The sequence below is a fragment of the Poecilia reticulata genome, linkage group LG17 (genome assembly GCF_000633615.1).
Source record: "Poecilia reticulata strain Guanapo linkage group LG17, Guppy_female_1.0+MT, whole genome shotgun sequence".
NCBI classification, from domain to species: domain Eukaryota; kingdom Metazoa; phylum Chordata; class Actinopteri; order Cyprinodontiformes; family Poeciliidae; genus Poecilia; species Poecilia reticulata.
In genome coordinates, this window is record NC_024347.1 from 20,706,672 (window position 1) to 20,718,938 (window position 12,267).

General features: G+C 38.4%; 2 protein-coding genes across 2 annotated transcripts in view; one reads left to right on the forward strand and one right to left on the reverse strand.

Annotated features, from left to right (window-relative positions):
* Nucleotides 1–6: 6 nt before the first annotated feature.
* Nucleotides 7–6,762, forward strand: guk1a (guanylate kinase 1a). The gene is made up of 8 exons (XM_008434292.2): nucleotides 7–103; nucleotides 464–611; nucleotides 2,304–2,417; nucleotides 3,559–3,600; nucleotides 3,702–3,937; nucleotides 4,020–4,104; nucleotides 4,206–4,291; nucleotides 5,111–6,762. The coding sequence occupies exons 2-8, from the start codon at nucleotides 578–580 to the stop codon at nucleotides 5,147–5,149; spliced, it is 636 nt and encodes a 211-aa protein (XP_008432514.1). The 5' UTR covers nucleotides 7–103; nucleotides 464–577; the 3' UTR covers nucleotides 5,150–6,762.
* A 470-nt stretch (nucleotides 6,763–7,232) lies between these two features.
* The window catches only part of obscnb (obscurin, cytoskeletal calmodulin and titin-interacting RhoGEF b), a 56,238-nt gene continuing 51,203 nt past the window's right edge, over nucleotides 7,233–12,267 (reverse strand). The window contains exons 78-81 of the mRNA XM_008434289.2: nucleotides 11,650–11,779; nucleotides 11,142–11,235; nucleotides 10,895–10,937; nucleotides 7,233–9,466 (exon numbers count right to left, since the gene is read on the reverse strand). Coding sequence (XP_008432511.1) covers nucleotides 8,380–9,466; nucleotides 10,895–10,937; nucleotides 11,142–11,235; nucleotides 11,650–11,779 — 1,354 coding nt within the window. The 3' untranslated portion in view covers nucleotides 7,233–8,379. The remainder of the gene's footprint in view (nucleotides 9,467–10,894; nucleotides 10,938–11,141; nucleotides 11,236–11,649; nucleotides 11,780–12,267) is intronic.

A 12,267-nucleotide genomic window follows, 5' to 3' on the forward strand; every position in this document is an offset into this window, starting at 1 on the left:
AGAAAACCAGTAACACGCCGCTACCGCACGCAGCTAACGCTAGCAACYCAAACCGTGTGATTGGTCGGGCCTTCGGGACTCCTTCATCCGGGGAAGTTGTGCGGTGAGTTTTAACTTCCCACTATCGAAAGAGGGAGCAACGTGTTAACTGGTATGGTTTAATTTTGGAAAACGAACGCCATTTGAGGCGGATGTTTTTAYATATAGCAAAAGAACTTGCAGCAGCGCTGCCTTTCAGCTAGCCTATTTCAAGTAGCTATGGTAACAGCGCGTCCTTAACGTGTTTATACAGCTATTACGAACTATTTGCAATAATATAAATATAATAAGTATATAAGTTATTTACTGACGTTTTTCTAAAATGTTCGTGGCTAAAGTAAATTACGGAGAGAAAAAAAAACAACAGTTTCCTCGTTTTTCCGCGCGTGGTTTTGACGCTGAACGCTGATGTTTTGGTCCGCAGTGATGACGCAGGCAGCACAGTTTTTATCTAATGGCTCTCACAACGAAAGCTCAGGCCAGTAGAGGAAGAAAATCCTCCGGAAACGGTCTGGGGCTTGGAATAATCTAACCCTCGATGTACCTGAGACATATTACACGATTATTTACAGGTAGGAAGGGATACTGTTTATGTTTTATCGCCTCTTTTCATCCCGGATGTCTTTTATTGTCTGGGTGTGCCATTCATTCCTGGAGTTTGCTAGTTGACATGGTGTACCAGGAAAAGATGGAAATGAAATGCAGGGAGTTTTCAGTTGATTGATATATATATTTTTCTATGCAACTTTTTACCTTTTTTAATTTGCAATTTATTTGGAGCTGTAGCAAGTACCCAAGGAAGCATTTTAATCAATATTATTCACGTTAAGACAGCATGATGGATCTGCAGCTTCTAGTAAGTTGTCAGTCACTCACCACTACTTCCACGTTGTATTTAATTAAATCTTTCTAAATCAAGTGGTGTTAATAATAGTTTAATTTTCTTTGTTTTGAATTATGGCAGTTTTAACAAGTAAGAATAATCGATCAGAAGTACATGCAGTCAAAACATTTAAAATGAGATTTGAGTCTGGGTGGTTACTCTACACAGATCGTAAACACTCATTACCCTACATGTGGTGATAGCACTGTTTAGCTTCTCTTTCTCTGCACTGTAAGAATTTCTGTATTTTAGTTCTATATCCTAAAATTCAATCTCCTTAAGAAATCATTTAGGCTGAAAAATAGCAATAATTTCTTCTAACAAAAAATTTATATAACGCTGGAAAAATAACGTGCCAAACAGTTTTAAAGGCTAAATGTATTTATTTGTTTACATTTTAAAGAATATTTAAATGATTACTAAGGAAATGTTCCATCGGAGTCTTTTTAGTTTCAGTTCTTACTTTTGTCCTCTGGCATTTATGGAACTCGTGTGATTTAACTTTATTCAAGGCAAATACTAGTCACATGAGTGGGAGTGCACGGGTTTTAAATGAGTTATGGCGCTGAATCCAATAAGTATCAGTTCCTGCTGGTTGTAGTACCATGTGATTTTTGTTTCCCTTCATGCATCTCTTTATTATCTGTTGCAGAGAATAAAAAAACAAAACAAAAAACAGAAGCTGGTTTATAGAGTTGCGTAGCCCTGCCCTGCCTCGCCCTCTTGCTTTCTCCACCCCTTTCTATTTCTGCTTTCGTTCTGTTTTGTCTCTATCAAACCCTCACCTCTCACTCCACCTCTTCACCTGCTTGAACTCTTGTCCATTAAAAGGTAAGGAGAAGCATTACAGGTGCCTCTCTAATCTTTGAGCATTTTGATGGAAGACATCAGTAGCGGATTAGATGTAGCATCAAAGTGTAGAAACGGTGGGAATATGTGAGTTGAAACAGACTCTTGGCTTGAGAGCTTTTTTTTTCCCCACAAGGAAGTTGTTGTATAATTGAGCTTTGAATGGTTTTAAAGGGCTGTTTGTGTGCTATCCAAAGCAGCCTTTCTTCTTTCACCTCTTGTATGACGTTGTTTTTTTTGATATCATGTTCAGGTTCAATAGTTTCTACTTGATGTCTTCCCTAGTGACTCTGGCTCCAAACTGGCAACTGTATCTGTTTTGTTTTTTTGTTTTTTTTCCTCAGTTAACCACAGGCCACATCGCTTGGTTATTTTTCTCCTCAGCATGACTCTTCTCAAAAACATTTACCCACCAATGCTGGAGTGTTAAAGAAAAACATTTTTTTTATACCTAGACCAATTTTTACTTTTATGAGTAAATCCTTACTGCCCCACCAAAACATTTTTCTAAATAACTCCTCTTCTGTTTCAGCAATGGCTGGACCCAGGCCTGTGGTGTTTAGTGGTCCGTCCGGGGCAGGAAAAAGCACCCTGCTGAAGAAACTTATCAAGGAACATGAAAATGTTTTTGGCTTCAGCGTCTCTCGTAAGTGCGTCATGCTGTAGCTTGAATAATAAAAAGTCTGTCTTGTGTTTTTTGGCATTTTGTGTTCATGATTTTGATCACTTACTCAAATAAGTGGACTTTGTTTTTCTTTATGGACATATAAACATATATTGTCATGTTTTATTAGGTTTCAGTTTTGTATTTTTGGGCGCTCAATACTTGGGAAAAAAATATAAAAATTCAACAATGTGTGAAACACTTAGTGCACTTTGAAGAGTGTTGATAGGCAAAATGTATCTCTTATTAATCCCTTTTGTTCGATGCGTTATTTTGCCATTTGGAGAAGCAGAAGTTGAAATATAAACACATTCAGTTAACTTTGTTTTGCAAACCATATAATAATCAACAGATTGTCGAAATTGGTCTGTAAGTTGACCAAACGTCCATGTACTTACAGCTTTACTTCTGAATGGAGACGAGCAAAATTTAGCTTGTGTCAAAATGCAAATTAACTCAACAGTGGGAAGCACAAACCAATAGCAGTAGATCTGCTGATAAAGCAGGAAACCTCTGTTTGGTAATGGTAATGCTACGGGTTTAACTAGACTTGGGGATCAGGTTAAGGGTAAGATATTGTATAAGTTTTATACATACTCGTACTCTTTTACTTTTATRTAATACAGGGAGTTACCCTCTCTCCTGTTACATTAAATGGAAATTTGTGCATTAACTCTTTATCTTGGGCTAAAATATTTCAGGACACATTTAGATTTAGAACTCATTTAGAACTRAATCCAATGTTTTTTGTCAAAACAATTCTTGGCAGATGTAGAACTAACTACTGGAGCAAGCAAAAAAAAACAAAAAAACTTTCCGGTGTCCTTTTGTTGTCCGGAGGATTKTGGTGATGAAGTGGGATGTAATTTTTCTTTTTCTTCTAGTGATCTGCTGGACAACGTTTCAAGATGTTGCGTCTTGTTATTTGCAGCAAACTTGGTTATGTTTTATTGGTTTTCTTTGTGATTAGGATGTCTTCTACTCTTCCAATTTGCTCTATGAGTGTTATGATTTGTTTTAAAAGCTGAATAAATGCATAGTATAAAAGGAGAAAAGACATCTGTAAGTGCTRAAACTTTTGCAGCTCTGAGGTATCTAACACTCGTATCGTTTAATCTCYYAGATACAACAAGAAACCCTCGTCCAGGAGAAGAGAACGGCAGAGGTACAGCATGCGTCTCTGCTTTCAGTGTAATAACAGCAGTCCACGTGCTTTCTGGTTTTCTAAAAGCCCAATCCCTCCGTGTTCTGGTGTTGGATTTTTAGATTACCATTATGTTACGCGGGAGGCTATGCAGGCGGCCATAAACAACGGCGAGTTCATCGAGAACGCAGAGTTTTCTGGAAACCTGTACGGCACAAGCAAGGCCGCCGTCCAAGCCGTCCAGGCCAAGAATCTCATCTGTATCCTTGACATCGACATGCAGGGCGTGAAGAACATCAAGAAGACAGACCTCAATCCCATGTACATCTCCATCCAGCCGCCATCCATGGAAATCCTGGTGAGCACAATTGGAATTTGTGCAGCCAGTTTGGTTCTGTGAGTTTTCCTGCTAATAATCAGTCTCTTGTTGGGWGTTACAGGAGAAGCGATTAAGGGACAGGAATACCGAGTCGGAGGAGAGCCTTCGGAAGCGTTTACATGCAGCCAACGTGGACATGGAGTTAAGTAAGGAGTTATCATTTATTCCCAAACCTCTAGTAGAGCTAGAGTATGTTTAAGTAAGTATGTTTAAAATGAAACGTTCTCTTATGATCTCTCCCATTTAGGTAAAGAACCAGGCATGTTTGATGTCGTTATCGTCAATGACAATTTGGAGGATGCGTATAAGAATTTAAAACAAGCTCTTCTTGAGGTGAGCCAYCTTTGAAGCTCCTGTATTTGCATCAAAGGAGCTAAAATTAGCTTAACCAGCTRCTCTCAACAGTTSAGAGTAGCCGTGAGGACAGTCAGCTGTACTGTTTCAACTTTTGATGGAGGAGACAGAAGGTGCTGCTGTCGTTTGGAACCCAAGAATTAAATAATCAAAGCACACGTGTTTACAAGTGTGAAAACGCCTCTGGTGTGGAGGCAGTGGTGTTAATTGGTTTCCACTCATCCGAGCCTCAATAAGGGCGTGTAGAAACACGTAGACTCGCTGACAGCTGCAGAGCAAGCACAGATCATTAACACTGGAGCAGATGAGATGGTTGGCTTGCAGTATACTAAGAATATTGTATCTGTAAAGTCAACAGATGTCATCAGGAATTAAAGATTCCAATTAAAATGAATCTTTTGTTAAAGTTTCAACTTAAAATGGGCATATCAATTGAATTTTGCCATGTTTTATGACGTTATAGTCACAAACCTCAATGTATTTTACTGGGTTGTTGTAGATCAGCACAAAGTAGCATGCTTTTCTTTTTCTACGCCACGTAATGACAAAATGGTTTTCAGATTTTTAGCATGCTTTTGTAGTCACACCCTCTCTGTGGCCATTTTTCATAAAATTTTTGGAATACACAATAATAAAACCCAACTGTCTTATGTTCTAATATTTAAAACATCAAAAAACAGACAAAAATGGACAAATCTGAGCCTGAGGTATGAATTTTGAAATGTAAACACTGCAGGAACAATGCAGGGTTTATGTGTTTGATACATCTTGTAATGGGCTTGATTTTTCTGTCTGTAGGAAATTAACAAAGTCAAGAAAACCAAGACTTCTTCGTAGAAGACGGCACAGCCTGGCACCTCATCCATCCACTCCCTTATAACTCCAGACCTCCATTTGACATGTACATTCCCTCAGATGGTGGCCTGTGAAACTCAGACAGCTTACTTTAAGGAATCTACAAACATGTATTTAGATTAAGTTAACTTTGGTAAAAAAAAAAAAGTTTTATTTTTAATGAGCAGTTTTAGATTTGTTTTTTCTTTATTCTTTGTTTGGGGAAAAAAAAGCTACTCCAATGAATCTTACTTGAAGTCTGACTTGCACAAAACAGGAAGATTCCTGTTGTTACAAAGTCCTCTTCAGTCAGGACTGCCTTGTTCATGGTGCATGAAACAGGGAGCAGCGTGACCCATTCCATCAGTTGGACAAACCGGTTTTAGGATGTAAAGCCAGTAAAGCCACATGCTGGTTGTTGGCACCAAACTGTGCTCACCTGGTGGTGTCATTTAGTGGTAATAAAGTGGAAAAATCCAGAGTTGTGATATGTGGTGGTGGTTGGGCAGGGTTTAAAATTTATATTCATCTCTGGCTGTTTACAGGAGGTATATGCAAGTCAGGCATACTTTTGAAACATTACTTTTATTCCAGAGTTGGTAACGCAATTCATTTTAAAGCTGTTTTGTTGTTGTATATGTTAACAGTTTTATAAGTTTCATTTGGATTCTGTTGTGCTCAAGTGAGTTAAATCCAATCTTGCTTAGAGAAACAAATCCTTTGTCATCGTCACTTTTTTATGTTTTAAGCGGGGAATACAAAGTTGACTATTTTACAGGTGTGATTTTGTAAACTTTTATATGGTGTAACTTGCTCACATTGTAGCTTTATGTGTATAGTGAAATGACATTCATTGGGCTTTAAGGCATAAATAGATGGACATGTTTAAGGTTTTATATATTCCATAAAAGAAAAAAGCACAGCAAATCAAATTAAAGGGGCAGCATTATGTAAAGCAGGTATTTTGTTTTGAGTGTTGCATTGATTATTTTATGCACGTTTGAGAAATCTTAATCTTTTCTGGCAGCAATTTGAGTTTTCAAAACGCTTAATGGGACCGAGCGCTGCCTTTTCCACAAAGCTCCTCGGAGATGTAGTATCTAAGCAGAGTTTCTGCCTCACAGAGCAACCCTCGCCCACACATCCCTCATTACGCTCCTTCAGACTAGCAGCAGCAGCAATTGGCAAACACCTGGTAGAACTGCGCATCTGCTGAACTCATGTAAACTACTTCTCAGTGCAACGCTCCTAAGAATGATGTTAAAAGCTTAATGGAGGAGCATTGTGATGACATGCTGAAGGTAGTAGTTACTTGATCGTGCTATTGTATTTATTTTTTTTATCACAATGTGCCTGACAAATACATACTGCTGCCCCTTTAAAGGTCRTCTATGATGTACTTGTTAACTAGCATCAATAATTTTTCCAGCAACTCTTACAAAGTAAAACTATTAATGGCCCTTTGTAAAAATCAATTCATCTGACCAAAAGTTATGTATTCCTGATATTGTTGTTCACTATTTGAGCTTATTCTTAATTACAGCAATAAGTCCTCTGGAATAYTAAAACGTGTTACATGTTAAAATCTCAATAAAATGTTACAGCTACAAAGTGCATTATTTGTTTAGTCACACAAGTCTATGTCAGCACCATATGCTCAAAAACCTAGTTTAATTTTATATAAAAACTGAAATCGGTATGCATTTCTTAGAGGATTTCAAACATTTATCACCGTTACTTTTGATTATTAAAGCTTAGGGCTGATGAAAACCCAGAACTTAATTTATCAGATACTTTAAATAGACAAATGGAAAAAGCACTTAAAAAAACCCCCTGGGAATCAAGGAAGTCATGAGAAAGACTAACATGACATTGGTCCATTAACATCCTCTACAAGGAGGGTAAGCCACAAAACAGAAGCCAGCAGTTCAGTGTTGTATCTAGGTAAATTAAAAGGTTACAAGAAAGTGTTGTGGAAAAAGGGACAATTGGTGCTGGAGCTGGTCCTCGTTGGATCTGGTGTCTCATCTTACTCAGCTCATAAGTGGCTTAATAAGGAGTAGTAAGCAATGATAGAAGAAACAGGTAATCTTAAGTATTTTCTGTACATTTATTTAACACTTGTGCTCAACCTCATTATTATCCACAACTCCACATGAACATTGMAAGCAATTACAATCTGCTAGACCTAAAACATCATAACATACATAGTCCATACCCAGTCGATGACACCTTATTATAGGAACACAAACACAGCAACGTCTTCCAAGAAAGTAGTGAAGTCCTGGAATTTCAGGTCTTTCAATGTTTTCACGTAAATACATGACAGTTCTGCTTAACATGTTTGGTTTACAAAGCAAATACATGCAGTCACTCATAAATATGTCACTGACACACAAAAGGACGCCCTTGTTAAACCCTGTGAGTTYGCGGGCAACTGCAAAACATCAAAAGGCCCAAATTTGTCAAAGAAGCTTTGTAAAAAAAGAAAAGCAAATGATAGAGTATGGATGTATGTTTCAGGTATCAACTACTACTTAGTCGATGGTACCTGGAAAAAAAAACTAAGCGATCTAAAGCTCACCAGGGAATCATTCATACATCTACACCAAARTTTGTCTATAATTTAATTGCACACCAGTGATTAAACCTAAACAACAGYAAGCAGTGCAGAAGGTCAAAGTCTTCACTGTTCATTGTATTTTCAGTTTCAAAGCTGAAAGACGCTGTGAAACAAAAACGTTTCTGAAAAGTACAAAAAAAAAAACCTGATGATATGACACTAATATGCATTTAATGACAATCCAGAAATAAAGTCAGAGGTGTTCAAAATGTCACTGGTTGGATGAGTTACTATTGCAGACATAATGATTTTATGACAGGACATCTATGAAAACGAACGTCCAACTCATGAACAGTAACATATATCCTTATCATCTGTCCAYTTAATTCATGCTGCATGTCGTGCAGCAGTTCAAATGACAGAACGAGACTGAAACTTGCCTATAGAGACATACGTATCCCTACAATTTGCAGTTTCCACATTCCCTAGCCTAAAGAAAACTCTGAATCCCACAAAAACAACTGAGGATCAGACTATTTTCTGACTGGCTGCTTAAAGACGGAATGGTTTGTTAAATGTAGTAGATATTATTTTGTTAGATTATTTTAACCATGCAAGCAGAAATGTATCCATTTAAGACTAAGGATTTGTGTCACCAATTAGAATATGTTTACTGGCTTTGAAAGGGCTTTTCTTTAATTTGAAGAGTGACAGGCTTTCCGACTGATGTGTAGCCGTAGGTTTGAGTGGACACTTTGGTTTTAAAGCTCTGCTGCCCCCCCTCTACTCTCTGCACCTCGGAGCAGTAGGAGGGCTTCACCTCTAGCTTTGCGTGGCTCACTTGGATTGGGACTTGTCTCTCAGTTCGGGGGCGAGCTCCGCTTCCTTGCGGAGAGGCAGAGGGGAAAAGATTGKTGGAGAGATGCTCCCTGAAGCGGCCAAAGAAGCCGCCTCTCTGCCTTGGAACAATATCAGGGCGCCCCACGTTGAGAAGCACAGGCTGTCCCACTTGGGACCCCCCGATCTCCCTCTGAAGGACAGAAATCTCACAGGGTTTCTCATCAGAGACACGACAGGAGCCGTAGGTTTCACCTTCTCCTGGGATGTAATCCTCCAAGTCTTCCAGGTTCAAAATACGATCTCCTTGTCTCAGAACCACTGGTTCAGGCTCCTCAGTATCCTCATCCTCCGGTTCAAAGATAACAGTTTGCTGATCCTCCTGGTCATCAGCGTCTTCAGTAAGTGTTAGGACAGATGAAAGYTCACGCGGTTCTCTCGAAGCAGAGCCTGAGGCGATCTGAGGCTCGTCTTCCTCCCAGGAGACACTCTGGCTGCTGATGTCTCCCTTCAGATGCTCCTGCGCCTGCTCCACCTGCTTGTTGTTTGAGTTGTTGGCATTCAAGTTGTCCAGGGGGGACCTCTTAGGTCTGGAGGGGGTGGCTGCACGATCGGAGCCTGCAGGTGAGATTCCTCTTCTCCTGGGCAGCCTGGGAGACTTATTGACCTTATACTCGATGACCTCCTCCACTTCAACCCACCTGGGCCTGCTCTCCACTGCCCTGGCTCCAGCCCCCTCGGGCTCAGTAACATAGAGGGTTGGAATGGTGGTCTTTTTCGGGGTGGGCATCCTTCTTGGCCTGGTTGCAGGTGGCTCAGGGGTGGAGGTCTCAGAGCGGTGGGCTCCAAGAACAGTCAAGCCTGGAGATCTGTGTCTCCTCATGCGTGGGTTCTTCACAACAGTGGTAATCGTCTCCTCGCTGGAAAAAATGAATGAATACGTGAGCAGAGGTACTGGCGTATTTGCAAAAAACATACGAGACTGAAAGGCTTTAAACAGCCACATCGTAATGTTAAAGATACACACAAGACCTTCTGTAAAATCAAGCTCACTGTAGATGTAGTTAATCACTTACAGGACAATGTATTACCGTCATCTTTTCTATGTTTTTCTACTTTGTAATTAAACTGTATTTAATTTAGATACTATTAATTGTCCCAAAAACAAGCCTCCATACCTACACATCACTGGTGAAGTCATACAAAACATAAAACAACTTATCAGAGTTCATTAAGTACATTTATWTGTGTTTGTTTTTCCAATCAATTTTGTAAAATGATGTGATTTTAATGAAATTCCGTTGCTCGTTCCTACAAAGGCGCTGTCTTATATTCTGTACGGCCGCAGCATAATTTTTAATTCATATGTGAGAACTCTCCATGGAAGTAGTTTGTTTGAAGGTCTGGAAAGAAATGGAGTAGATCTGGAATGGTTCAGACTCCATCGTAATCTGTCTAAACGTTTAATAACATCACCGACACAAATCCACAGCAGGCAATTCTGTGAAACTCTGCAGTGGACGACCACAATTCACCATCCAGATTTGTTTTTRTTAACAGTGTACCATTGTTAGATGAACTATAAATTGCTTGATAGTGTGTTTAGAAACATAATACAAGGAGTCTTGTATATTTTTTTTGCAAATTGTCCATTTTAGTACATTCTGTCCATTTTTCCTCTGCTCTACTGACATTCCTTCTTCCTCTAATAGGCATCATATAAATAGACCTAAAAGTTAACTTGAAGTTTTTTATCCAGTCTTGGAATTCATGCTTAGCAACAGGTTTCCCAGTTTGAAGGACCCCGCCAGTGGAAAAAGCCCCTCCTTTTATCATCCATATGATAGAATCCTTTAGCACACAGACTTTAAATACTACACAATCTAYAGAAAGGCACACACACAGAAATGTGCTCTAAAATCTGGTTCTAAAAAAAAAAACACTAGAGTTACATAAAACCTGTAGCTACCTCAGAATGCTTGTCCAGCAAATTCAAATGTTTTTGTCCCCAGAWGAAACGTATTTGCAAAACAAATTTGGTCATAAAAACAAACACAAACAAATTGTCTGGAGGATGGTTGKGTATCCTGCAGCACCAGAGCCACGTGTGGCTCTTTAACGACTCCATGATGACTCGTAATAACTTTAACCAAAATCACATAGAAATGAGCCAAGATTTGTATGTGTATTTTCTCACTCCTATCAACATTTCTAACGATTATCTAGATTTTGAAGCTTTTGACAAAAGTCAGAGCAAAACTAACTAACTTTYTGATTTGGTTTGACTGAGAACATGAGCAGCAAAAAGAAATTCCTTATGCATCATGTTAAAGACTCATCACACTCACATTATAATGGTCTTCTTTGGTAGTTTAGTCTCCTGTTCGGTAACTAAAACAAAAACAGAATTATAAAAATACATTTAAATGACAAAAAAATAAAATAAAAAATATATATATATATATATATATAATGCAATAACTTGCATAAAATAATCACATATTAAAAATAAATACTAACTCTTGTTGTTAGACTTATTCAGAGAAATCCAAACACTGAAACTGTTAAACTAAAAGGCAGATAGAAAAGCCCTACCTTCGATGGTGATGGCGTGCTCTCCACTGCGGGCCACAGCGGAAGGAACAACTAAATCTGCAGCACACTTGGCACTGCCCAGGCGGTTTGACAGCTGGCAACAGCAGGAATATATTTTTAGAGTCCTAAATATGACTTTCTACTGCTAATTGGTAGCAACTAGCTTCAAATCAATTCTTAGGTGTAAAAATSAAAATAGGATCACAATCAAATCTGCCCTTAGACACCCCCAATGACTCAGCAAACCTAAACAAGAAGTCAATGAAGCTGTAAATCCAGCAAAACCTCCCGGCAAAGCACTTAAAAGGACACAGTGACTTATTGTTATTGCAAAATAAATAAATAGTTTTAATAAACTGCAACATTTTCTGCTTGTTATAATAGGTTTTATAATAAACTGAWGAGGGAAAATGTAACTACATTTATTTGAAATACAATTATGCAATTTTCAACTATCCAGAAAAAACAAGACAGAGCTAAACATAAGAACAGAAGCGATGTCGTTTACCTCACACTCATAGTGTCCCAGGTCTCTCTCAGTCAGATTTTTAATAACCAGAACCAGAACCCCACTACGGACCTCGCTGTAGGTCTGATAYTTCTCCTGGTCAGTCAATAGTCGGCCATCTTTGAACCACCTTTAACAAGTACAGAAAGAAAGATAAATATGTTAAATTCAGACATATTAAGACACTCAAGCTTCTTCACATGTTGCCACATTACAACAACAAACTTCAATGTTTTTCAATGTTGTGATAAAACAACACAAAGTAGCACAAAAGTGTGAAGTATAAAGAAAATGATAAATACAGGTAGTATTAAAAAAATTTCAAACATAAAAATCTGAAAAGTTTGATGTGTTTCTAACTTCCCCTGTTACTCTGATGTCAGCCAACCACTGGAATTTAACATATATTTAGTGTGTAATTTAACATATAAATACCACTATTGTGTGGAGACCTCAGAGGTGTGTTATTRATTGTGAATAAACATCATAGTGAACGATGTAAAATTAAAAGCTCAAATATATGTCACAGTTTATAAATGTTCATTTGAAATAGTTGAAACATTGGCCACTGCGAGACATTGGTTGGCCTCTCATTTAGGTTTCTAATAAAATACAAGG

What these genes read in the sequence shown, in the direction of transcription:
- guk1a (XM_008434292.2), top strand. Translation starts at nt 578, where the DNA reads ATGTACCTGAGACATATTACACGATTATTTACAG. An exon ending in AGGAGAAGAGAACGGCAGAG is followed by an intron (nt 3,601 to 3,701) that starts GTACAGCATGCG and finishes TTGGATTTTTAG; the next exon opens with ATTACCATTATGTTACGCGG. An exon ending in CAACGTGGACATGGAGTTAA is followed by an intron (nt 4,105 to 4,205) that starts GTAAGGAGTTAT and finishes TCTCCCATTTAG; the next exon opens with GTAAAGAACCAGGCATGTTT.